This window comes from Pieris rapae, chromosome 21 (assembly GCF_905147795.1).
Source record: "Pieris rapae chromosome 21, ilPieRapa1.1, whole genome shotgun sequence".
Taxonomy (NCBI): domain Eukaryota; kingdom Metazoa; phylum Arthropoda; class Insecta; order Lepidoptera; family Pieridae; genus Pieris; species Pieris rapae.
The window spans coordinates 7,917,070-7,944,562 of NC_059529.1; the positions used below are offsets into that span (position 1 = coordinate 7,917,070).

Genomic DNA, 27,493 nt, shown 5'->3' on the forward strand with positions numbered 1-27,493 from the left:
TTTATATACGGCACTATTTTTCTCGAGTACGGTGTTCGAAAAATGACACGCAATAGCGACGAGCCAATAAAAAACGACGCGCAAAAACAAGAGTTTTGTAAATCGAGTGCAAAACATTCATCTACTTTCGTGTAACTTGATTCTTGTATTGAATGTGTCCAGATGATTTTGTGTTAGTGATATTGCAAGACTAGTTTAGAATCTGATTGTTTTGGTGTCGTTCCAAGGCATGACCACGGCGTGACTTCCATGCCCTGTGTACCTACGGAAGGGCGTGCAGATTACGTTTACTATGAATGGTTTTATCTCTTTCTAAACTCGAGTATCTGTGAATGACCGAGTGTAACAGCGAGCGTACCAAATTATGGATTGAAAAGTGTTTGTTGTTTGTATTTTGATATTTGCACCGCATTGCTGCGGAGTAATCGCCGTTATCTCGGTTGAAGATCATAGTGATTGAAAATAAGCAGTCATATGGCGCCAGGACTATCTCGAATACGGATTAGTTACGCCGTTCGATTTGTCGAGCGCTTTACTATTTACGCACTATTGAAAAGAGATAGTACGTATTTTTAGTCGCGTCAACCGAGACTAGTGACTTTCATAACAGTTCGTAAACAACTTGAAGGTTATTTGTGTCTGATGCGGAGGCGCTGACATGGCTGCGGTTTCTGAGGCTGGCGCCATCGTGCGTCAGGGCCACCTACGAAAATTAAAGACGATGAAAAAGAAGTTTTTCGTTCTACGTGCCGAAACCTCTGACTGTTCTGCTAGACTAGAGTATTACGAGAGTGAGAAGAAGTTTAGATCAGGTGCGGCCCCGCGCCGCGTGCTGTCCCTAAAGAGCTGTTACAACATAACTAGAAGATTGGACTTGAAGCAGAAGCATGTTATTGCTCTTTTCACTCGAGAGGAGCAGCTGTGTATAGTAGCAGAGAATGAGCAAGACTTGCATGCATGGTTGGCTGCTATACTCAAATTATTCCGAAATGATGATGCAAGTGCGGAACTTCTGCATCCCATACGTAAGTACTTTACTTATTTACCTGACTCGCAAATGTACCTGTTTTAATGTTGCATAATAATATTGTATTATAAATTACTAAGCAAACTTGTTAACTATAATTATTTTTATATAATTTGCTTTGATAAGTTATTTTGAAATTATGACTTGTAAACAAGTCTGTCTGATTCATCAATTTCATTGAATGAAAATAGCTACTGATAACATAAACTAAGTAAGCAATTGCCATACAAATTATTTAATTATTATATATGTAATTTAACTTGACTGATTTAAGCCATTATCACATTAGTTTTCAAGTAATTGTTAAATTAGTCAACATTTTATGAAACTAAGTAATAAGAACTGTACTAATTTGTAGAGCTTTAACAACAAAATTATTTAAATTGAACAGTACAGACATTAAAACTGAGATTTTTTTAATTTTCTTCACCTTAACTATACATTTTAAGTTTATGAACCAAAGCTAAACTGCATATGAAATAATTATCAAACTTTATTTTTGTGGAAAATTAAGAGTATTTATGTTTTTATATCTTAGCAAAATAGGTTTCTTTATATAGATTTTGATTAAACATAATTTCACAATAAATATAAATACATATGATGCCATAGTTTAATAGTTTAAAGTTATAGCTAAACTTGTATTAAGTACGTTGAGGCTATAGGAGGGGCCTTGGAAATTAATATATACCAACACTACTACTACTAAATAAATATTTGAATGAGTAATTAACTTGATATTTAAAAAGTCTTACAATTGGCTTTGCAGACTATTAATGTCTGTAAAGTAATACCATGTAAATATATTTTCTAAAAAAAGAATTATGGTTACAAAAAATTTTCATTTCTTGAAAGACTGTCATTGAGAAAATTGTATATTCTAGAGAAAAAAATGTCTTGATAAAAACTCATTAAGAAATACTGAAGGACATATAAAAAACAATACATTGAAATTAATTCACTCCAATAAAAAATAAATAACTTGTTTTTAATTAATTGAAAGAGGAAATTAAAAAAGTTCAGATAGTGAAAAACTTTAATGACAAGAATTGATGTTGATTTCGTATTATAAGATTTTATGTACATATGGTTTATTTTGTATTTATATATTCTATATTTTATAAACTTAATTATTTAGTGTATTTGTTAGAGGTTGAGCTTAAAGAGTAGGATGTTGAAAATGTTTGTACATCAGAAAGTTGTGGAGTCTGAAATGATAAAATTGATAATTATTCATAATTCTTTAGTACTTTCGATTTTGACCCTATATTTGAACATGTGACAGAAATTAAATAATAACACAAATTTGGAATAATATTCAATATATCTGCTGCATTAGTTATTCTTGTTTTAAGCATGTGTTTTTTACTAATATTTTTGTAAATATTGCATTCCAATAACTTGTGCTTATGCAATTCCAACAAAACATTACAAAAGATGTGGCAAGACGTAAGTTTGAACAGTTATATCTAATTGGAGCCAAGTGTTAATGACTCGAGAGTTCAGTTTGCAAGGATTGTGTACCACGCCGCGTCACGGTGGAAACATACTTAAAAAACTAATTGATATGTCATTGACCTTACCATTGTACGTATCATAACAAGTCAACAAAACCCATGATCGATCATAATTAAATTAATGTCGCGACAATTGCTGAAATATTTTAGCTTGCGGTTATTCTGCGTAAAAGTGGGTTACACATTCGAATTCCTACGTATAAATTTATAAAAATATATTATTAAAAAAAACTATATACTTACGTGCATATTATAAGCAATGTTTTGTTGATTATAAAATGAAATCTGTCTCATTTCTTAAATATTGTGTTTTCGTTAAATCCTATTACCCGGAAAATATCTTTACTGAAACCTTTCGGTATTTACTTGGATTTCGTTTTCAACTATTTGTGTTGACAGGGTGGAAAGTGATCTTTTACTTTCGCTTTATTTGTATTTTTGATGCTTTGTTATGCGGATGATAAACAACTTCGCATCCATCTATATATGTGTATGATATAGGTTACTGGTTCTTCGTATACAATCGATTTTATTAAGATAAAAAATAAACTTGGGAAAATATGAATAAAACATAGCTGAATGCAATAAATTTGTCGCGGTGTTATTTAAGACTGTTCGTAACCCAAACTTAGTACATATAATATATTTTTCTCTTTAATTATTTTTAGTTTATTTTACGCGTCATATACGTCAGTGTTGGCTGTATTTAATTAGTCAGAAAAATTAAATTTACAGACAATTAAGGAACTCATCAATGTCTAACTAAAAAAATCTAAATTTTTCTCTTTTATCGGACTTGATAGAATTTTTGTGGGATCATTATTTAAAATAGCACACACGCGTTAAAACGAAAAAGGTCATCGAACTTTAATTAAGCCCTAAGCAGGATAAAAAGCGAATAAAATTTAGTCTTAGTTTGACTATATCTCGCCTATTTCGTTCTATGCCTTATGCTGGAGTAGTTTTGGCCTCGGCCTCGTCTGAGGTTTGATTCCCGACTGTGTACCAATGGCCTTTATTTGTGTGCATTTAACATTTGCTCGACCATCGAAGGAAAACATCATGAGGTGACCGCCCTTACACCCAATTAATCAACGGCGTGTCAGGCACAGGAGGCTGATCACCTTCTTGCCTAATAAGATTGACAAATTATCGTGATTCTTATTATATTCAATTTAAGTCCCTTTTAATGGGAAAGTTAAACGTGAATCATTTGTACATTAGGCGTTATATTGGGTCATACAAGCGCGTTATACGAGAGTGCTTCTATAACGCGGAAACAATCTACCGTTGCCTAACTGAATAAATAATGTTATAATTTTAAGTTATATCTTTAAATTCCTATAATAATTAAGTTACTGAAAAGATTATTTTTGCGTATTGCTAATTTTTTAAAGGTTACGCTACTACTGACTAATCTTTATCTTAAAAGTACACGATAATTATTAAATTATTAGTGACATATACATTTAAATTTTTAAAGTACACATTGAATCAAAGTCTCCTAAAGTATAATAATATAATAATATGTATAAAAATAATAATAATATGTTCCCAAAAACAATATTTTTCCGCGAACAGCTATCGAGCGTATCACTTTCCAAATTCTCAGCGAACAAACTTGCTGTTTTCCTTATATTTGTAATATTAGATATTTATTTACCTTATGTTACATTGACACCGTTACTTGGTCAATTGGATAAACCCGGAAGTCTAAGATTCGGTTATAGGAACAATAGTCTAGTGCTAGGCATCGAGGGCTTCTTTGATTAGTAGACAATACATTATTTATCGAATTTTATTCGTTATTGATAAAATAAAGAAATATTTTTAAGTATTTTAATATAAATATTAACTAACTTAAACATTTAACTTTACCGCTAAGCCTTAGTCTAATGAAATATGCACAGGAATTATTTTTTGTCCGCTTTTCTTGTTAATAGTTTTTCCGTGCTAAGTCCACAAATGGAAATCCTTGTGCGTAGAGTTGAATAATCTTTTATTTAAATTATTTATCAAGATGCGGGGAAAACACAAATGACTCAATTGGTTATTTTCTATCGAGTAAGAATTAATAGGAAATACCTAATCTATAGATTATTTATTATTGATCTATAGATTAGGTGTTTCCTATTAAATCTTTCTTGTACGACTTATTTAAACATTTCGTACGTTTGTTTCTATCAAGGATTTAAAAAGCTATTCTAGCAATTTGCCTATAAAATATTTAGTAGCACTAGAATAAAAAAAAATAAAGTAAGTATAATATTACTTTATTTTTTTGTAGGATTTAAGTATGTCTTAAATTTATTTTAGTGCTATTGTATATTTTTTTGCTTTGTTTAAATATAATAATTAAATTATTATTATTATTATTTCTAATTGTTCTAGATTGCTAAGCATCAACTTTTAACCTAACTTTAGTTTTACTTTAGCTAAACCACTACGAACTTATTTTTTAAAAATAAATGCTTAATTTTAATATATTTGTTAACAAAATACAAGTATATAAAGTACACATTGTCGTGATTGAAACACGGTCAATCGATGTTTACTTACGACAGCTCTCTTTGCTCTAACTCTGTTGAGCTGTCAGTGCCAGTTCCTTCACTTAACTAAATAGATTTCCAATTTACAGAACACGTATGGCAAGTGAACGTTCAGAAGAAGGGTCTGGGCGCGTCCAAGAGCATCCAAGGTTTATATAACCTGTGTCTCACAGACAAGACTTTAACCCTGGTTAAGATCAAAAGCCACAATAACATCATCAGCGACCTGGTCATACCGGAACGCGTGGAGTACTCTCTGAAGAATATTAGACGGTAAGTCTTTTTAATAATTTTATTACTTTTGTCGCGTATACTCGTTGATATTTTGGAGTTGTGCTTGTACCTTGAGTTCAATAAAAAATAAAATACGTTTATTTTGGAACATAGGATCATCATGGTATCACTTATTCCACGTCATGAAATTCGAGCCTGTGGGCATCCCTACTTATCGGCAAGAAGACAGAGGGTGTTGGCCGAGAGAAAAAGCCGGCGTTAAAAACTCTCGGTAGTCTTTTAAAATAAAAGCAAATCATCAAACAATTCTACAATGTTTAAAACAATTATAGGAAAATTTAATTAGAAGTAGCCTGCCCAGCACTAGTCCCAGGCCCTTTTATCAACTAGATACTCACTAACTTTACAGTAAGCATTTCGTAAGTTTGATCCAAGCTGTTCACCTTCTATGTGCTTATTTAACTTGCGCTTGAACGGCGAAGAAAAACATCGTGAGGAAACCAGCTAGCCTTAGACACAAAAAGTCGAATGATTTTTTTATAAAACAATCCAATCAGTAAGATAAGGTAAAATCTGTGCTGTAGGTATAAATAACATAACAATAAAATCCTACGTAAACACAATGATATACAGCATTTTTAATTTAGGGCGGTACCATTCTAAGAAAATCGTTTTCTTTAAAAAACACCGTCTCGAGTCGATGACCTGAACTTTTTCTTACACAAAGTAAGATCTGGAGACGCGGAAATTCGTTTTAATATTTCTAAGAAAGATCGTATGACTGTCCACAGTAGAAAAACAAAGATATGTTTCTTTGCTTTGTGCGAATGAAACCGCGATTCAAATTGGTATTGGTGTTTTAGTTGCCCTCTTAGTTAGTAGAGTTTGATTTTTAGCATTTACCAGTTTACAGATACACGAACAACTGTAATAGTTATCCTTTTGATAATTTTACTTAATAAGTAAGTTTTGTGACCAGCTTAACACATATCGTAGACAATTCTTTATTTTGTAGATAGGCATGTATACTAAAACGACAAGTTTATCATTGTTTTTGTTTAAGAAGTCTCTACATATTTAAATTAATGTGAGACAATTCGTTTCGCAGTAATCTGCATCTGAGTTTTAGCTTCGGACGTCGAAGATGTATATAAAATTCCACCCATAACACCTATATACCCTCGGCGTCCGTCTGAGCGTTTTTCCACGCACCACTGTGAAACCAGCTTCCCAGTGCAGTAACTAATAATAGGGCCTCGCACACCCTCTGCCATTGAGACGGTCCATGGGCGGATATATCATTTAAAATCAGATGAGCCTCCTACCCATTTGTTCCTAAAAAAGTTCTTTTATATTGTATACCCCCTTTTATCTTCGAGGTGGATATGCATTTGCGCATCCCCTGCTCTCAAAAGCAGCAGTGATATGTGGGAAACAACCCACACTAAAATCTCTGATTTTCAGAGACTAGGTTATCAATACTCACTAAAACCACCTCGAGTAGTACCAGCAAAGCCGAGCCGTTCCCGCTGTTGCATTCTACCGAGACCTAATATTACCACACAAATATTTACATAACTAGATTTTATTTAAATTTTTAGTTAAGTGTTTTTTTATGAATCGTAATCTTGTCTTGGAAATATGCTATATCAAAGTCATCTATTGCCACAAGTACGGTATTTTCAATAATCCGTTCGATTCTTACGAAAATATATTTTTCAATTGTTTTTTTGGTTTATCAGAGGTTAAATTATAAACAAAATTTTGTCTTAGCTAGTTATCATAATTTAACGGGTAATAGACAAACATTTTGTTCGGTATGTTTTTATCTATGCAGAAGTTGCGGGTTTGTCTCAGCATTGCTAGTCTATTACTGGATGCAGATTATTTTAGGTATCGCTTTGTTCTCCCAGATATAAATAACACTTAATTATAATGCGAGACACGTCTGGTACAGTTTATATCGCATTTAGCTGCGTGTGAATTCTTAAGTGATACACGTTGGTGCAAATTGCGTTTTACCATAGCTGGGTTTTGTTAATATTGTAGACGTAGGATGATTTAGTATAGATCTACAATATACCATATTATATTGGTCATAAAATGCGTTTAAAGGTAAAATTGATTTCCTTGAGGAACCAGGTATAATGTATAATGGTATAATGTTTGTAAATTTTATTTGAAAGCGACTGGTCCTTTTGCGGTTTGACTCTTTCCAACAATTCTAATACTTATCTTTATTTAGTTTATTCCATCCAAACTATATAAATCGGTCCGATAGTAACCAAAACCTCTCAAAAATCCGTGCAGTAAACTGTGAGTATTGAGAGAGAATTAGGTATGTTTTATTTGTCTGTTCTATTTCAAAATTAAATTCGATTTACAGATATAGATCAAGGTAATATAATAAAAAAATGTATGGATTTTTCTGCAATGACCGTCTCCTTGTATCGTTTACTAATTAACAAGTTGCAAATGTTATATGTACTTTTAAAATGTTGGTTCTATGAGTACCGACCGACCCTCGTAAAACGTATAACTGTACGTTCGTTGCACTGTAGAAGCAATATTTGGCACTTGTTTTGATGATTCACGGAGCGCGTGGGCTATACCAGGCCATGTTTTGTTGAATGGACTTAATACGCGGCTCAGACGAGTTTGATTTGTTTTCGTCTTGGAATTATTGGCATCACTTTTGTCTGATTGCTCGTTTCAGGAAACGAAGACGATTTTTGGGACAGTTAGTTCAAATCATTGCTAATTCCGGTTACATTTAAATTTTTGCGTGTCTACAGAAATTCAAGTATTGCAACTCAGTGATTAATTAATTAATTCGACTAGAAAGAAGAAAGAAAAGAATCTCTCTTCTTCGAGAAAGGAGCTTACCAATTCATAATAAGCCGGCAATGCACTAGCGATTCAATATGAGCATCCAAAGGCGGCGGTATCCTAACATCAGATGCCTTCTGCCCGTTTGTCCCTGTTATTTATAAAGTGTGAAGTATCTGTATTCGTCAATACGACAAATTTAAATTATGGACAACAACAACGACCCGAAAACATAAGTTTCATTTGATATTTATATTTTTTAATAAGATAATTATTCATTTTGTACTGCTCGTACTAAGGGTATAACATTCAGAATCAATAGGTACGTAGCATGGCCCAAATTTATTGTATTTTCCTTTACGAATCTTATGGTTTTCAGAGGTTAAAGTCTCGACAGAATTTTATCCTAAAAACTTTAGTAATATTTTTATTTTTTAAGCAAAGTGAATTTCAGACCAAATTTTCGTTGTTAATGCGAAAGTGATTTAAATTCATTGACAGATGTGGCGATTCGGAATGTTTCTTCTATATGGAAGTGGGGCGGCAGACGTCGACAGGTGCCGGAGAGTTGTGGATGCATTCAGACGACTCTAACATCGCGCAGAGCATGCATTCAACTATATATCAGTAAGTTATATTGTATCACACAGTTATGTTATATTATATAGTAGTTGACCTGGTTTTAACCCAGAACAGATGAGTATAATGTATGTATCATGCTCAATATGACTTACAGGTTTCCAAACACACAAAAAATACACTTGAACATTTGCATTTATAGTTTATACAAAGAAAGGATTCTGAAAATTAAATAATCTAACTTAACAACTTTATTTACAATTTAACAAATATTCGTTATTCTTATGTACAATTCCATATATTTTAATTACCGCGTATTAATAGGTATTTTCTTATACTAAATTTATATATTTAGTCACGTTTAATTGCGAAGAACTGTTATAATGTGTTATAATTAATTTGCGCCTGCTAAAATTTATTGGCAAATACCTTTAGAATACTATTTAATTTTGTGGAAGGTACTAAATTTCATCTAATTTTTAAGCTCTATGTTCATATTTTAAATTACGTTAACATGCTAATGTGACGTCATTAAGCCAACTATGAAAATGAATGTCAAGTATATTTAGATAAGAATAGTTCTGCAAACAAAGGAATTAGGAACTAGAAATTTACGCCGAACGTAAATGTTTAGTTTGAGAGTTAAATATGTAATAGTTCCTAGATTTATTATTTATATGATTAGTTAAAACTAGTCGGTCGGAGCTGATGCTTTATTGTTGCAGTCAATTTTACTCGTTCTATCTACTCCTTTTAATTTGTCTTCAATCTGTTGTAACGTTCGACCTTTCGTCTCCGGCATCAAAAACCACATAACTATCAAACAGTACAAAATAACGCTCCCATATATTCCGTACACACCTTCAATACCCACTGATGATGTGAGGTAAGGAAAGGTCTTTAATATTAGAAAGTGGAAAAGCGTCGCTATAGCGGTCCCAAAGCTTATACCGATGCTGCGGTAAGCTAACGGAAATATTTCTCCAGCAATTACACACATTATTGGTAATACTCCTGCGGATACGGCAAAACATTGTAGATTCAGCAACATAGCTGGTATCCATATATAGTCAAAGAAGGTAATGCCTTGTTTTATCATAATGACGTGGGCAACTACAGCGATGTGTGCTATTAAGCACAGAACACCGGTGCTAAACGCCACAGTACGCCGCAAACACCTCTTCATAAAGTAAACGGCCAGTATATTGGTGATTATACGTAATATATCTATCTCTACCAGCCAGAAATTCGCGTCTACGCCCGGACCCATAATTAGCTCCACAATAGTTACCCCATATACTGCTAAATTCATCCCACCAGCCACATACACCAATAACGTGACATGCAAGAAGAGCAGAATGGGCTTATAAAATTCTACTTTACGTACAATCTCCACGCAGGTTTTAAGATTGATGACAGTTCTTGTCGCATTGTGCTCCATCCTGGCTTGGATGAGCTCGTTTAGCTCGGCTTCTTCCTGATCGCCTCTAAGATACTGGAAATGTTGTTTACATTCATCATATCTCCCTTTACTTGCGAGCCAACTCGGGGATTCTGGTAGAAAAAATGTCATGATAAAGCTGATTAAAGTGAATGAGACGCAGATGAGAGCTGTCATCTGCCAATGTACCAGCGATCCTATCAAATGCACTACAAACATGCCAAGTGTTTGTGCAACCGTAGTTGTTGTTAGGAATGCCCCGCGATTCTTTGGGCTCGAGTACTCTCCTATAACGACAGCTCGTAGAGGTACCATTTGCCCAAAGGATAGTCCTTGCATCATTCTCGCAAGTAGAATAATCTGAAATTAAACATTTGATAAATTTGACGTATAAGAAGCCTACGGTCCGCTTTACAAGAAACTTTTTTTTGTACTAGCGAGCCAAAGGCCCCACAATGCACCCAGTTACCTTTTGAGTCTCTCGTTCCCCCCTTAACACGACCCCCCCTTTCTAATATACTAGTTGTACCAACCTGAACGTTCTTTGCAAATATTATCAGAAGCCATCCAATAACAGCCGGTATATTGACCAAGAAATGAGCCTTTTTCCGTCCCAATTTATCCAGTATCAATGGCATGGTTAAATTACCCGCTAACATCGCAACAGTGATAATTGAAGCTGAAAAAATCATAAACTGAGAATACTTTGTCGAGAATACATCGTTAAGAAGTTAATGACTGAGTGATGAATACAGAATTTTGAAAATTTATTTAATTAATCAGTACAAAATGCAGCGTTAAGAGAAAGTCAACTTTAGCTATAAGAGAGCTAGACTTTACTCCAATAAATCTAATATGATTTTTTTTATGCCACACCGAATCAAAGGCTTGCACTAAGTCCAGACTGACCACTAGCGCCCCCTTATACTATTTGTATAGAAGAATGTCACCAGCTGAGCTATTGGCAGTTTATGATCAGCGTGGTCCTTGTAGCAGAAGCTGGCGGTTGATATAGGTGGTTATAGCTATTGGACGATAGTTTCATGGGTCAGAGAAAACATAATTTGGGTAGTTAATCAACTATTAATAATTTACAAAATAAATGTAACACAACGTCACATGTATTGATTTAAACATACATACGTACATGCACATAAAATTTACGATAGCGAAAATAAATTTATCTCCTCTCAATTTAATTAGATAATAGTAAGCCGATCTTATCTGTCTCCATTTTAATTCTATTAGTTAATTTTTGCTGTAAATTCTTAGATATAGAATCTAATTTTTCATTACTTAAATCTGGTTTTAATTGTGAATATTTTATTGTGTGTGCATTAGTTGTTATAAGTACAAGTAAACGCTTGTTATAAGTAAATATGAGTAAGAGAAGATATCATTTAATAACGTGGTAAACCAAAGTCCTTAATCACACGGATTAACTCCTACCTATCCATGATTCCTGGGCCTTGGTGAGTGGTATTGGAGATCCTGGAAGTTTGAGTTGCGGCAGCAGCACCGCAGGGAAACCATAAGCGCAACCATTACTCAGCACATTCATACAAACAGTCGCGCACACGAAACACTGGAAAGTGATGTAGCTATTGTTATATTTAATCATGAAGAAACACGTCATAAGTCTCCAAAACTCATGTGCACAGATTATTCAATAGATTTCAGCCTATGCGTATCGTCAAATAATCATCAATGTTATTTCAATCATAAGTTCCACAGTCCTGAAGAGTACAAAAAGATCGTAAAATTCCTGAAACGTATCTAATACTTGTTATGTCTTTATATTAATTTAATTGTTACCGTTTTTCTGCAATAGTGTTAATTGTGAAAGATGGGTCTGTTTGTGCACTGGCCGGCTTTGACCATGTTGTCGTGGAACTTCAGGGCAATTGTAGGAATTGATCAAGTAACCATTAAGCTAACACTTATCTATCAGAAGACTTCCCTAATAGCCGTAATTAAATATATTGTTTATATACAATTCTATTTAAAAATTCACTTATTTTTTATTACTTACCGGAATTTTCAAATTTTGTCACGAAGTTCGAAAATAGGAAATATTCTAACCTTATTTTTATTAACCATTAATAATTAATATATTATATTTTTTTTACCAAATTATCATTTCAAATATACCAGAGTTTGGCGACAATCGAGTCCCTATAGTATTATATTCCATTATCATTATATTCTACATAGAAAATAAATCTTACTTGTATAAGAAACGGCGATATGGCAAATGGATGATACATGATGCAATTATTCCTCTTTAACACTTCCGCACTCCTTGTTTCAACCCAATAATGATATTGTTACAAGTATAATATTTTCCTCTAAACACGTCGATTGAGAATATGAAAATTATGCACGCTACTCGAAATAAAGTTTAATATTGACGCAACGGTTACATTATAAAGCGTTATCTTCACTATCAGTTTGTTTATACAGTTTCAGGTTGAACGTTTTTAACTGGTTTTTAAAAACGAATTAAACATGTGGGAAATATATAATTATACTTGGTTTAATGCAAATTAAATTAAACGTTACAGGGATATTTTTTACGAGCTTAAATACGTTGCAATAGATTTGCTTATCGTTATATGTGTAAATGAACTTTGCAGCCCAATCACGAATATACTTCTATTGTACGTGGGTAACACTGAAAATGATTAGAACTGGCCATTAGGAACATTGCTAAAGAAAACACTTTTAAATTTCGTTTTGAAAAAAATGATCGTGACCACGGCAACATGTATTGACAATATCTATAGTAATATAGACTTGTATTATCAACAAACTAACAACTACTCTGGCCAATTGTTTGAACTTCAAAAACTTAAATGTAAAGATCCAAAAAATAAAATATGCACAATTCGTATGCCATTAAAAATGCAAATTTTGCGTTACCAATGCCCTAATAAGTTATGTAACACATTCTTTGAATCTTTTATTGATGAATTCAAAAATGTGTTTACTCCAAAGACTTGTCACACTTTAAAATGAACCTAACGCAAGAAATTTTGTGTATCTACACGGGAGATGTGTACGCTACCCCCAACGCGACGAAAGTCTAAGAGTTACTGGAGAGTAGTTAGTTATATATATATATATATATATATATATATAGGATATACTCTAGCTCTTTTATTACTGAGATTGTAATGTAAATGATGCATATTTACTTTACAGTGCGATGATGAACTGTGCGAAAGAGTCTGAGAATGAAAAGGATCATATTGTGATACCTGGTAAAAGTTCTTTGCTGGAGAGTTCGAACCCACTACCCGCACGAAGGCAAACCTACTCAGATGGCAGAGGACGCGCTGGACTTTATAACGGTATGTTTTCAATAGTTTATAACTCATTACCTCCCTTATTATTAATTATGTCCCTTCCGTTAGTTTAAACACTTGCTATCGGAATATATTAATTATAGTTTTACAGATGTTCTTTTGTAGTTCAACTAATAATGATATCATTGTATTTAATAAGTAGTTATATATGTTTTTATAATTGTAATATAGTAATATTATATGTGATTAACTCACAGGTTACATTCACTCTTAATTATATTTGGTTCAGAGAAAAATTTATTAAAATTGGTAGCTTTAACATAACGTACATACATAAAATAAAATTTTAATATTTTATTAGAAAACCACACGTAAGAATTACAGTAGGTATTTTTAAAGAGACTCGGCTTAGGCTTTAATGAGTTGAAGAACTAGGGTTTTTTCGCGTTTCTACACATGCACAACGCCATCAATTGCTCAAACAAAAAACTACATGATGTGTTTAGACATACATATTATAGATCATTCTGATAACATTACGGATGGTCAGGCTATATAAAAATCTCGAATGGTCAGATAGTTTATTATAATTACAACGCTGTGTTGATATGAATAATAATTTAGTAACTCTATGCGATTTCCAAAAAATCTTTTCTCTTACGAAAACCATTAGTTCAATAGTGCTAAAATCTTTAGTTGAAAACTGATAAGCAATCAAACCTTCGCTTATAGAAAGGATATTGCACGGTTCCGATTTCGACTAAAAGATACTCGTAGATGTCATTTAGTAGTTTGTTTGATTTACAGTAGAGTAGAATGCTTGTTCGACAATTTTATTAACCCACAGGTTAGAAATACTTTTTTTTTTTAATTATTGTGAAAATGTTAAGCTATTTATATTGAAGTAATGTGGGTAAATAAAGATGTTTTGACTAATATATAGATAACGTAAAACTGTATTAGTAGTACATAGTTCCATTATCACTTATGTAACATAGCACGTAGATAGCTCTAATACCTCACACAATTCCTCAATAGTTAAGTCTGAGAAGTATAAAAGATAACTATCAGTTGAAAGTTTATTAATAAAAAAGTTACAGTTCTGATTTGACTTCTGGCTATGTGAGCGTCCATGGGCGGCGGTATCACTTAACATCAGGTGAAAATCAATATCTTGTTATTTTTATTTGTTTATAATCGTTAGATTAGTTACTCAGGTATATGTATACACTGGACATTTACACAAATGAATACAAAGGTTCACAATGAATAAACCTATGGACGAACAATTACACCACACCACACTATCTTTAAAATGTAGTTAGTATGGTGTGAGCTGTACGTAGCGTAGTGGGTTGACGCGTTGCGCATTGCAGACAAAGGCCTCTGCGTGGGCGCGTGTATACGGCAGTGTGTCTGCGCTTCCGCCACCTACTCCATTGACGATTCGGTCGCTGCCGTCCCCACTAACGGTACGAGATCGCTCTATTGGCTGATTCTCTTCTCTTGTATGCTCGGTGACATTCTAGACTCTTCTTGCAACTTCGTTGTACCCCAGTGCCTTACCTCTTTGAAAACTATTACTCTTACTTTTGAATATGACTTATTTTATTTATATTTTAAGAAATTATATCTTTCCTTCTGTTTCTTGTAAGCTACTCAACCCTTTTCGTCTTATCAAAATAAAAAAGTTATTACCACATGTCTAGATTGTAAACCGAGTGTACAGAATGTTGGAAATGTTCATTCACCAGCTCAATTCGTTCATGGCTGTCAAATGGTCGTGCTTGGTTATGGAGGCATCGTAACTCATTCATCGTTCATCCTCATTCACCATCGGAGAAAAGATTAATAACAAATTACACGTCAGAATATCTATCGGTGTGCTTTTTGTTTATCATTAACTGTTAACTATTAAATCAATGAATTTCTAATCGCTCGATTAATATCTGATGCTTTCAATGTGACGGTGATAACTCTACTGGCGGATAAGCATGAAATAAACTGTGTAATAACTGCGAAATTTAACGGCTTTATGATATTTGAAAAATGCAAAAGAACAACATGTAGCATGATTTATCAAAGTACCGCTCTTAATATTAAATATCGAATTGACAATAACTGCTACTCCAAAATCTGAGTATATGTACTTTGTATTTGTATGGTATGATGAAAGATTGTTGTCTGCATGGATCGGTGATGGTTCGGTATTGTGTTGTGTGCGTCATTTCCTCACCTATGTATAAAGATATGGTAAAACAAACCACAGTTACAGTTTCAACCAACTGTTCGCTAGATTTTGTCTAAATTTTTTTTTAAATATACCATATCTTTATATCAACGTTTTAATCACATTTCGGTCGACAGTGGCACTCAGGCATAAACAGTCTTGCGATTTTACGTTTAAACACGTACACAGCGTTTGATAGTCAACTCACGAATAACCATCGCACCGGGTGTCGCTTGGTGCCAGATGTTTACGTGTCGCTTCTCATTGTCTTCAGCAGAAAACCAACCGCCGAATAACACACTAACGCCCGAAAAGCAGGACCGCCCCGCGCGGCATATTAAACACCACCGTACAGTGTCTCTCCCCGCCGGATGTCCGGTCTTCCAGGAGCCTCTGAAGATCGCCCACGGCAGAACTAGATCCGAGCCCCTCACGGGGGACGAAGTAGATCGGGCTATCTTAGAGAAAACAGTGATGCATTCCTCCTGCAAAACCGTCAATGGAACGGATGCGATCAAGAAGAACCCCTGGTGCAGACGTGCCAGTACCGGCACAAGGTTTTCCAAACTGTCGCCGGCGCATACCAAGAGTATGTATCATGCTTCGACTAACCAACATCGCATCGCATACACTAATCCCACTTCTGATTACGATTTATCAGTATTGCCTGTGTTTAGTATGTCAGCTTGGTTTGTCTGCATGAGTTTATTTGCTTTTGTGATCGTTTCCCTTTGTATATACTCCTCTATGTATATTTTGCTGTAAAATCTTTGTTTGTGAGCTTGTAAGTTGTGTATGCTTGTGACATAAGTCTAACTGTATCAATTTAGAATTAGCTTCAGCATTAGTACAAGTGAGTATGCAGATTAAGATTTGATATTTCGCTTTTAAACGAAACGTAGGCAAATGGGCAAACATTACATCGGTATTTAAACGATCCGTTAATTAGTCGCCGTTGTTCACAGATGTAACGACACTTCGTAATCGTTGTGAGACGATGCCATCTAGGGCTTGTTCCTCGTTCGAGTCGGATCGTCCACAAATAACGAGGCACACTGATGTCGTTGACGGTACGTGTTAAATCTTCTGAAGATATAATTATCTATTGTAAAACAAATTTCCTTTGGTAAGAGGCAGCAAGGATCCTACAAAAAATGTGTCTCTCTAGGTCCATTTTATTACCGGGCTACAATCTTTACCCATCCATGTGTTAAGTCAATAAATAAATTTTATGTATTGCCATGAAATAATCTGAAATTGTATAGAAATGCACCTTTTGCATGGCAATCAAAGATTTTTTTAATAGTTTTTAAAAATCGACTTATAAGCTACTTTTAACAAAACTTTTATTATGTGGGTGACACATTATAATTAATATTTATTTGATACAAGGGATAAAATAATATAAGAAATCATTATGTAATGTTTATTTGTTACGGAAATACATATATTATATAAATGTAAAATAAATATACTTACACGCCTACTACTATTTAGTTCTTTACTGTGTGGCAGAATATATGAAATTAAAATAATATCACCATTTTTGTACCATAGTCTTGCAAATATTTTATTATTATTATTAGGTCTGGCTTCATCACATGACGAATTAGATTCTATATCAGAGTGGTATCGCACCCCGCGAATACCTGAAGAACCGGACTGCTGCGAATATATGTTGCCTCGGGACTTTATGAGGTAGGCTTTTCTTACGTGCAAACTAAACAGCTTTTGTAATAACACTGATGTAAAGGCTTCTATTGAAGTCTTGTCGTGATATCTTCGGACCAAATAGAAATTTAAATAATCATTTATGATAACATGCCTAACTGGTGAGATATTCCGACAATTTTTTTACAAGATGCTTGTTTTTTTTTTTTTAATTTTAGTTCAGTGACGAGGAATGTTTTTTTTTTAAACAGTATGCGCACGGGGTCCATTGCACATTCTCGAACATCGTCAATGGGCGTGGACGACGGCGGTGATAGAGACGTGGGTGACATACCTGACGGCTATTTGCCTATGGGTCCGCCGCTCGTGTCTTCATCTGCCTCCGTTTGTAGCGGGACGCCTTCTACGGATCCACGGTTTAGGTATGATATTGCTTTTAAAACGGAAGTAATTTTACGAAACATATACCTACTCCAATTTTCATTTCGTAGAATTCTGGCATTTCATAAGTTTTCTACTTAAAAAAGTATTCCGCCGAAAAAATAGAATGCTTGGTAGTTTTATGTTTACCTACAAAAAAGTTAATCTTAATATTTACTTAATCAAGTGACCTAATATATAAATAACAAATATAACGAATTAACTTTAATTACTTTATTTTATTCTTTAGCTGGCATCACTGCCTAGTAATTCCAGGTTTAGTAAACCTTTTTAATAAAATAAAATGTTATCTTAACTTTAAGGGATTTTTTTACTTTTTGTGATGAAAAGGGATGTAATTATAACTCGCCGTTAAACCACTCACTAACAAATATGATATATGTATAGACTCGTATTGAATTTGAAAAATGTGTCCGGCCAAAAAGGTTTTCCATCTCTGACAAATCAAAAAATGATAGCAGTCAGAATTCTACGGAATTTAAAATCTGAGTATAGATAAATGTAGGTATAGAAATTTCATTTGAAAAAATCACTCACAAACGGCCGTTTATACATTAAATATTTTAAAAAATATTTGGAATGATAACAAATAATTCCAGCGAATACCAATTGGAACCGGCGACGTCCCACATATCCGAGGAGCGATCGACGCGCGCGTACAGCGTCGGCAGTCGGCCCGTACGCACGGAGCGCCTCGAGCCCGCTTCGAGACTCCGCGCGTACAGTGCGGGCGCCAGACGACGCCCCGTGCACGCCAGGCCCACGGATGACCTCATGGAGATTGACTTCTCCGCTAATTCACCACAGTCTAAGGTAAAGAAAGTAATATCTAATATATGCCCATAGCATGCATACCCTTCCCCACTATCACACACAAATACACACACACTCACATACACAATCCCTTACAAACTTCCTTTTTGTTATGTATATGACTTGCTATGGAATGGAAGCCTGGTTATCCATATTACAGGTTCTTACCTAGTTTGGAAACCAGTCTCCCAATACTGTCACTATATTATGAATTATTATTGTTAATGTTTAAGGGAGAAAAATAAATAAATTATTATTATTATTATACATATATAGGTGGAACGGATCTAAGAGAGATTCCAATGTATATAAAGTACATGTTTATCTACTGAATGTGCGACACTGAGGTACGATGCCGACAAACTAGTCATTATTTCTTGTTGGGAGTTGATTGAGAAAATCTCGGCAAAGGAGATACTTCATCTACCGAGCCATAATAGAGCTCGACGAAACTTTGAAAATTACTACTTTAATTATGTTATGTGAACTTAACGATATAATTATTTAATTATTGAATACCAGTTATTAAAACAGAATTCTCGTCAAAGTCTAATTGGGCACACAATTGAATGTTGCCGTTGTCATTCCAGTCGACGATCGCCCGAACGCCGCCGACACACTCAGACATACCAAAATCAAAACCCGTCGACGAATACGTCGACATGTCCCCCCGCAACGCCGGTTATGTAGAGATGAAACCCGGCGAGCCGATCACTCCCATCCAGCCTATCAACCCCATATCCTCCCCGATGAACGCCCTGACCCCCCCGGACGGGTACGTGGAGATGAGCTATCGCTCTCGCACTCGCCCCATAGCTATAACGAATCGGCCGTCCTATTCCTCCCCCGATTCGGAGAAAGCCTTCCACGGATCGCAGACCATTTTCCCCTTTTCCCCCGATTCCCCCCCGGAAATCGAGCACGCGTTGAGCACCGTTAGGGAGATTTCGGAGGAGGGGAGAGACGGAAGAGAAGGAAGAGTTGAAGTCTCCTCTTCGCCTCAGTACGTGACGCTGGCGAGGCCCGATTGCCTCAACAATAATAAGACTGCAAGGATCGATGATAACCGAGGTAAGAATTATGACCTACCCATTGTCAACTGGTGGGGAAGATACAGTAATGTTTATTATACTATCTTGGCTCCTTCTCTATCTTCAATAAATATCTGAAAATGATACTACCATAACTTTGTTTTTAAATACTAATAAAAATAATTTAGCACCAGAAAGATCTTTTATTGAAAAATAACCGTGATTACTTTTTGTTTTAATGCCGTATTTGAATTACATATTCTTGAAATAAATCCAGCACATGTAAACGGATATGCCATACACGAACGAAGCAGATTTATCCGGAATCCCTCACTCACAATTGTACTACTAGTGTAAACGTCCACAGAGGGCGGGCGCCTTCACTACGCGGCTCTGGACCTGGAGGCGCGCACTCCCCCGGCCCCTCCCCCTCACCGCCTCTACACGCAGATCGACTTCGCCCGCAGCGAGACATACGCCGCCGACGCGCTCTAGCCAGGTATACCTGTTCATATCGTGACACGTTCAGTACATCGTCTTCCGAAAAATCCAATCCATTAGTTAGTTTTAGATATATTCTAAAAGTATGTGTGAACTTACCACCCAACTACTCCGCCTAGAAATTAGATGGAAGCGGAAGTCACAGAATACCGGCGCTAGGTTTGGCAATGCAAGAGTTAATTTTCTAAAATGATTTTCCAGATGTGTGCACTTTGAAGTCAGCGATCAGCCCACCGGACGCCTCCGCACGAGAACACGTACACGCGTACGCGTATACGCAACAAAGGGGATTATCAAATTTTGATAGGAAATTTAAGATCACGTTAACGTCGCCAAAGTGTGTGTTCTACAGTTTCGATACCTGTATTACTCAAACTCAAAAGGTCTACCGCCGTATTCTGAACGTAGACATTTGTAAAGACTAAATTGTGAGATACGTGTTGGAATACGGGCCCCGTAGATGAAGCGAGTAATAATTGAGAACGTGGCTTGAGCGATGTTGTACGAAATCTGGTAAATCGAATGTTATTTTTTTGTTGATTTTTGATTTGAAATATTAAGTTTTGATCGAAATTAAGTTAGACTCGGGTCGCTCGCTTCTGTATTAAAATACATTTAAATCTTTGACGGCGACGCCCGTCCGGGCCGTCGAAGATTCGTGTCGCCGACGAAGACCGCACAGTCGATTCGCTGTCTCGCTCTTCGGCGCCGAACGAGTTCGCGCTTTGCGTCTGTTAAATATTTGTAAAAAGTTTATGTAATCTAGATTTTCACACATAGCTTTCGTACGTAGGATATGTATATGTATATAACGGTTTTATATCAAAAATATTAATCGAGCCTTTTAGCCAATGACGCGCTTCCATATAGGATTTTTATTAAAGTGTTAAATAAAAATATTTTTCGTAATGCATAGTAAAATACTCATCAATATTTTTGATATAAAATTTTCTCCAGTTGTACCGTGGGAAATCAATGGTTAATGCTATATTCGAATGAAAAATATTTTAAAATACAAAGTGAACCCGACACGCGATAAGATAATAAACGAATTTCCCGTTTAAGTTTCACAAATTCGGTTCAAACGTTTGTCGTGTTCACGCAAGCCACGGTTGTGAGTGAGGCCTAATTAGTTGACAGTTACGTTCCAAAGTACCCATTGTGTTCGTAACTCTGACCACGAAATTAACGCGTACAGTACGTACGGTCGCACGTCACGTATACGTACGCGTACGTTCGAGGCCATTCTTATATATCGTGTTCTATATAGCAAACAATATTTAGAAAAATTAACACAGATCTTAGTTATTTTCGTACAGTTTTTGTGATAAACACTTGGAAATCAGTCTTCAGTCCGTTAGTTAAACTGTTTATAACGAGAGTCCCAGTAATTTCCCGTTTAATTTCTTATGAAAAGTGGTGCTCGATTGTATTAACGGCTTTCGGTATAAACAGGTGAACCTGAGCCTGTTCCCCCCCCCCTTCAACCCCCTCAACCCCCTCGTTACCTCAGAGATACCACCCGTGTTTGACGTGTTTAGTTCCTCGGCGTATGACGCGTTATTTATAACGACGCGTATACGTATAGCTTTGTACGCTTCTGTATTGGATCGTTCTAGAAGTTATTATGAATAATTTAATTTTAATTACGACGAAAGTAGAAAATTTTGTTTGGAGTAAATATTCCTCTTCAAATAAAAGGAATATCTTTCAATAATAGAGTAAAGAAGAGAGTGAGTAAGAGAAAGAATAAAGTTCAGGCTCAGGTTTCGTAATGTGTTCAAGAAATTTGTTTTCATATTGACAGTTTACAGTTAGGTGATGTTGTCTCTGGTTACGTGTTACACTTGTTATTGCGTGTTTCGTAGTTGATGGGCGTCTGATGTGCCGTATTTACTTGGTTCATGGCAAATTGTATGCCCACTTTGTGAAAATAAATCGTCTAATCTATGATTTGAGCCTGTTTAGGTCAACTTTATACCCACTACGTTTTCCCTATACCATTAATTACTATAATATATCAGTAATCACACGTCAATAATCTAATTTTATTAAAAATTTAAAATTTCTACCAGTCGTAAATTTTGACACGAATTCTCAGTTTTTGAAATGGTCAACGTCAAAATTTACTAGTCACATTGCTGGTTAGATTGTAAAGACAATTATGCCAGTTAAACAATTTTATTACATTATATTATGTAACATAAATAACATAATATTTAATATTGAATTGTTCAATAGAAACTTAAATAAATTTGATTATGAAATCGCAGTTGACGAAGACCACAACAAGTAAATTATCAAAACTAAATGAGTTAAAGTTAAATTCCAAATAATTTAATACATTTTTGAATAAGCCCCTTAATATTAAAATTTCCCCCCCTCTGGGGCGTGGTCCCCCACGTCTGATTAGAAAAAAACAATATTTCCAGAATAAAAGTCCCTTTATCCATTCGGCAGCAACTGCGGCATATCTGACGCTTCAGTAATTATTATTAACTAACCCGTAGTCTGTTGTAGCCATGATTAGCTCAATTAAGTATACATAATCTGTCCATGGGGCACAATTAGGTACAATGACGCCATTTTTGGGATTTTCAAAGACGCTGATCTTAGTACATATACGTCAAATTGCAGTTTATATATTTGTTTCTCTTGAGCAGTGTTTCAATCAATAATTCGTTAACGATCACTAAATAGAACTATTTTATATAATATTCGTATAAACTATATTATATACTAGTTTGTAGAATTTTGATTAGACTTTAGAGTCGTTCATTAAATATATCGTACACTCTTTGTGCTCGATTGAAGATTGATTTGACTAATTTCGTTGCAAAGTCAGCTAATATTTCTGCGGGTGTCTTTTTGCTCTCTCGATTTCATATTGAATGTGCAATTTTTATTTATCTTTTGCGTCATTGGCACCCTGCGAACTTTGTTTTTTCTTTTTTGTTCTACAACCAAAATAATTGGCATTTGAAAAAATAAACTGTATGTGAAGATTTTTACTTAGGCCACAATGTTATATATCTATTTCTGTATTGTGCTGCAAATCTTCTTGATAAATAAATAAATATTCTCCAAGCCATTACCATATCAAGCCATGCAGCAAATTTCGTATGAAATATTCACCAATATGTGTGTTCAATGATCTTTCACTTCCAATCTCAATAACTTAATTTTTTATTCACAATGAATCGTTTAATGGCAATTGTAATGCAGTAATAATGAAAATTTCTATTGATAAGTATGCTATTGAGATTGGCCATAGGAGCTATGGTTTTTGTCAATTTACAAACTAACCCATCCCACCATATATTTATACTGTAAATATCCTAGAACGACAAAATCAATAGCTCTTAGCGAAGGTCCGAGTCGAGGTCGTACGTACGCTTTCGGTGCGCGCAAGTTGACGTACGTGCCTGACTGAGTTAACACCAAATTTTATATATAATGTTATTTATTGAGGGGAGCGTCTGATAAATTCATTTTATCCCCTATCTGGACCTATTCTGGTCGATAAACTAGCTTTAAATTACCCCGAAAGGTAACATTCACGGCTGCAAAGGTTCGGACCGCGCCCGGGGATCTGTATAAAATTAGAGTCTAAATTCCTGATATTCGATATCCCAGAAGTTTGCGTCGCCGTCTCTTGGCGAATGTTTTAAGCGGTATTTAGTACAATTGGGCACAGCCGTTGTTTTTATACATGTAGCGTTGTCTGGTGTCTGCGACTTCAACCAGTGTAATTATAATTTGTTCAAAATACGAGTGGATAAGACTTAATTTAATTTATTATTTAATTTAGGCGTGGCTCGGGCCACGTTCGCACTGAGTCGCAAGGCGTCGGAGTTTTAGCCACCTCGCAATGATGTAGTTACATTTAGGTATATAATATACATTTACGAGTAGCGTATTTACTTTATTCCACTTAGCTGTAAGGCGCGTCGAGTCGACCCTAGTGTTAAGTGCACCAGAAGGAAGGCGTAAACGAACGGAACCTCCTTTTGCATTGCGAGTTGTTCGTACGTTCATATTTTACAAAGTGTTATATAGAGAAAATATTTATTCATAAGCACAAATACGTTTTACTCTAAGGGTCACAAAAGCAGATGAAAATATATTTAGAAAAAAGTAGCGCATTGCAAAAGGAGCGTTCGGCAACATTTACATTGGTGGGAAACGTATTATACGACATCGAAAGCTAGTGTGAATGCGGCCTTATTATCGTATATTGTACGAGAAGAAGCTCCACGAGAGACGTCATGACAAATGGAGTTTTATTCTATACTAGTCCCATTGCAAGTTTGATAGGATTTTGCATAAAGATGTTCCTGTAACGGCGTAAAGTTTTTTTTTAATATTACGAGTATAGCATAGCGAACGTATAGACGGGAGCCAACCGGCGAGACCGATCGGGGTCGTTCTGCAAAGGTGCTACTCGTGTTGGTGACGTCAGCTTGCGGCTGAGCCATATCACAACGTCCTAGATCTAGACTAACATCACTACACTTACGTATTTTTAGCTTTTGTAACCGACTGCGGCTCTCGCTGAAATGTTTCTATCACGTTTAAAGTTTTCTCTCGCATTTTCGCGGGCTCGCCCGATGTTATGTTTTATAAATTTCTAAATCTAATTTTTCGTACGTTGCGTTTTGTTTACTTTCATATTACGATTATATTGTAAATAAATAAAAGCTTTGGATTTGATTTTTGTTTTCTTTTTATCCGTCTTACCCAATCGTGATGTTGTGTACTTACGACATCGACAAGAAAAAACTAATTTTAATTAACTTGAGTTTTTGTTATAGTCGATGACGTTTGATCCTTCTTATCTCCGGTCGAGCTTATAAACTCGTATCGAGTATCGCGTTCTAGTATACATTTTGTTTAGTGTAAGTATATGTTTGCCGATACTTACGAAGAGTACCTAATACGTAAGTGGCAAAACAAGTCTAATGCAACGTGTGTTCTCGTTTTACATAACCTTGGACTGTGTGACCACTGGATTTTAAAATATTGTACAATCAAAACTATTTCTTAAATCGATAGTAAAATTATTTTTCTAATAATAATAACAAATAAATTATGTAATTCTAAAAATAAACGATCAAGCATTGATGAAATACAAAAGCATCCTCAGATTTTCACGGTCAAAAATTAATGTTTAGATAATTTTAGATGCTATTTAAAATTGATATATCATTCTGGAAGTCAAAATAAATCGTAACACAAGTGAATAGACTTTAAACAATACGATAAAAACATAATAAAATGACCGAACCGACAGTTTTTTCTCCATTTATAAAACAAGTGAGTGTGCTATTAAATGTTTATTACAAACATGTGGTGAATTTAGAAGCTAGATGATAATTTTTGCAGTGTTTCGTGTGCGCGACTGTTTGTATGAATGTGCTGAGTAATGGTTGCGCTTATGGTTTCCCTGCGGTGCTGCTGCCGCAACTCAAACTTCCCGGATCTCCAATACCACTCACCAAGGCCCAGGAATCATGGATAGGTAGGTTAAATAGATCAGACCAAAATTATTTTAATTTATTAGTTGTACTAGTAAGCAAAACTATTATTTGCATTAATAAACTTAATGACTAAAATACGCCTTTAATTCTTTTGAATAATAAACATGGTCAAAATTAGTTATGCCATATCAAACCATTGTAAGTATAACATTGATGGATTGTGTAGGTATTGTAACTTCTATTAGAATGATTAGGTTAAACTAATATTGTTTTTTTTATTATATTTCAGCGGCAGTTTTCACAATAGCAATGATGGTTGGAAATTTTACCATGCCCATATTAATGGGCAAGTTAGGGCGTAAAAACTCCCACTTTTTTATCATTATACCCATAACTGTAGGCTGGCTCTTAATCATCTTTGCATCAAATGTAGAAGTACGTAGGTATACGTATTAAAACGTACGCGAATTTCAATAGAAAAGATTATACATTCTAATAAATGTATCATATAATTATCTATTTCCAGATGCTTTTAGCGGCAAGAATCATGCAAGGTATCTCATTTGGTCAAGTTGTTCCTATTCGAGCCGTCATGATCGGAGAATACACCAGTCCAAATAATCGAGGAGCTTTCCTCACTATGAACGCAGTCGCACAGACATCAGGGATATTCGTTGTCCATTTATTGGGTTATTTGGTCAGCTGGAAGATGACTGCGGCCATTTGCATTACCTTTTCAGTTATAAGCTTTGTCATGACATTTATTATTCCCGAATCGCCAAGTTGGCTCGCAAGTAAGGGCCGGTATGAAGAGAGTAAAAAGTATTTTGAATGGCTGAGGGGATTAAACGAAAACGATGAACTAATAGAGTTAATTCAAGCCAGAAAAGATTACAGAGAGACAGAGAACAAGTCGAGATTTAAAGAGATTATTTGTAAAGTGGAGTTTTATAAGCCTATAACTATAACGTTGCATATTTCCTTATTGGGATATATGTCGGGAGGCATGATAATAGCCGTGTATGGACAAACAATCATATCAGAGGTCATGGGCGCCGGAGTCGATCCTCAATTGTGGCTCGTTTCTATAGATATATTAAGGATAATAAGCAGTTTCTTTGCGGTTTACTTTATGAAGAAGTTTAATCGGCGAACAGTTACGTTTACCTCTGTTGGGTTATGTTTGGCTATGCATATTGCTGTAGTGATTTATATATGGTTGGTAAAGTTTGGTGCGATGTGGCATGTGTACTGGATACCGGCAGTACTGCTTCATCTGCAAAGTTTCTCTATATCGGCAGGTATAGTACCGATAATTACCGTCATAGCGGGAGAAGTGTTCCCTCTGGCATACCGAAGTTTAGGTATCAGTGTAAGTACGGCCATCGCGACTGCGTTTCACTTTGTGATATTAAAGACTTTCCCGTACCTGGTAACTATGGTTGGCATTGAAGGCGTGTACGGAATAAATGCCGTTGTTATTTGCTATTGCATGATTGTCTGTTGGTTCATGATGCCGGAGACAAAAGGCCGCACTTTGCAACAAATCGAGGATGGGTTTATAGGTATTGAGAAAACTGGGGCAGAAGCAGAGCCTTTAAACGAACTTATTAGGTAAATATAGTTATTTATAAACATAGGTAGAATAGGGAATAGGGTTTATTAAAAATTATGACCTATTACTAAATGTATTTTTATTTATGTTCATTGTAGTAGTATTAAAAGGGGCAGATGAGACGTCCGAAGAGTCAGGATGCAAGATTGTACTGTTGAGAACGACGCTACTTAATACGGAGTTCTTGAAATATCGAGAAGTTTGTATTAAACTCGTTCCCCAAACAT

At 35.1% G+C, this 27,493-nt stretch overlaps 3 protein-coding genes across 8 annotated transcripts; 2 read left to right on the forward strand and 1 right to left on the reverse strand.

The window, feature by feature from the left end:
• The first annotated feature begins 22 nt into the window (after positions 1–22).
• LOC110993911 (insulin receptor substrate 1) lies at positions 23–24,884 on the forward strand. Of its 6 annotated transcripts, none has more exons than XM_022260319.2 (13): positions 23–1,025; positions 5,183–5,366; positions 8,658–8,783; positions 13,381–13,529; positions 14,861–14,956; positions 15,989–16,303; positions 16,680–16,784; positions 17,301–17,412; positions 17,637–17,807; positions 18,426–18,639; positions 19,230–19,710; positions 20,038–20,169; positions 20,373–24,884. In XM_022260319.2, the coding sequence occupies exons 1-12, from the start codon at positions 659–661 to the stop codon at positions 20,163–20,165; spliced, it is 2,448 nt and encodes an 815-aa protein (XP_022116011.2). In that variant the 5' UTR covers positions 23–658; the 3' UTR covers positions 20,166–20,169; positions 20,373–24,884. The 6 variants fall into 6 exon arrangements, with proteins under 6 accessions (XP_022116011.2, XP_022116012.2, XP_022116016.2 ...); XM_022260320.2 differs by having other exon boundaries at positions 15,992–16,303; XM_022260324.2 differs by lacking the exon at positions 15,989–16,303.
• LOC110993914 (facilitated trehalose transporter Tret1) lies at positions 8,982–12,576 on the reverse strand. Its single transcript, XM_022260330.2, has 4 exons — positions 12,405–12,576; positions 11,626–11,761; positions 10,710–10,855; positions 8,982–10,536 (listed from the first exon to the last, which is right to left on the reverse strand). Exons 1-4 carry the CDS (start codon positions 12,441–12,443, stop codon positions 9,427–9,429), a joined length of 1,431 nt encoding a protein of 476 aa, XP_022116022.2. The 5' UTR covers positions 12,444–12,576; the 3' UTR covers positions 8,982–9,426.
• A 352-nt stretch (positions 24,885–25,236) lies between the features above and the next one.
• LOC123689105 (facilitated trehalose transporter Tret1-like) lies at positions 25,237–27,272 on the forward strand. Its single transcript, XM_022260328.2, has 4 exons — positions 25,237–25,487; positions 25,557–25,692; positions 25,941–26,086; positions 26,178–27,272. The coding sequence occupies exons 1-4, from the start codon at positions 25,449–25,451 to the stop codon at positions 27,267–27,269; spliced, it is 1,413 nt and encodes a 470-aa protein (XP_022116020.2). The 5' UTR covers positions 25,237–25,448; the 3' UTR covers positions 27,270–27,272.
• Positions 27,273–27,493: the final 221 nt, after the last annotated feature.

Excerpts from the sequence above, each read along its gene's own strand:
- LOC123689105 (XM_022260328.2), top strand. The coding sequence starts at position 25,449 with ATGACCGAACCGACAGTTTTTTCTCCATTTATAAAACAA. Across the intron at positions 25,488-25,556 it reads TTTCTCCATTTATAAAACAA|TGTTTCGTGTGCGCGACTGT; the intron begins GTGAGTGTGCTA and ends TAATTTTTGCAG. Across the intron at positions 25,693-25,940 it reads GGCCCAGGAATCATGGATAG|CGGCAGTTTTCACAATAGCA; the intron begins GTAGGTTAAATA and ends ATTATATTTCAG.
- LOC110993914 (XM_022260330.2), bottom strand. The coding sequence starts at position 12,443 with ATGTATCATCCATTTGCCATATCGCCGTTTCTTATACAA. Across the intron at positions 10,856-11,625 it reads GGCCCAGGAATCATGGATAG|CTTCAATTATCACTGTTGCG; the intron begins GTAGGAGTTAAT and ends TGATTTTTTCAG. Across the intron at positions 10,537-10,709 it reads TATTTGCAAAGAACGTTCAG|ATTATTCTACTTGCGAGAAT; the intron begins GTTGGTACAACT and ends GTTTAATTTCAG.
- LOC110993911 (XM_022260319.2), top strand. The coding sequence starts at position 659 with ATGGCTGCGGTTTCTGAGGCTGGCGCCATCGTGCGTCAGGGCCACCTA. Across the intron at positions 16,785-17,300 it reads GCACACTGATGTCGTTGACG|GTCTGGCTTCATCACATGAC; the intron begins GTACGTGTTAAA and ends TATTATTATTAG. Across the intron at positions 19,711-20,037 it reads AAGGATCGATGATAACCGAG|AGGGCGGGCGCCTTCACTAC; the intron begins GTAAGAATTATG and ends AAACGTCCACAG.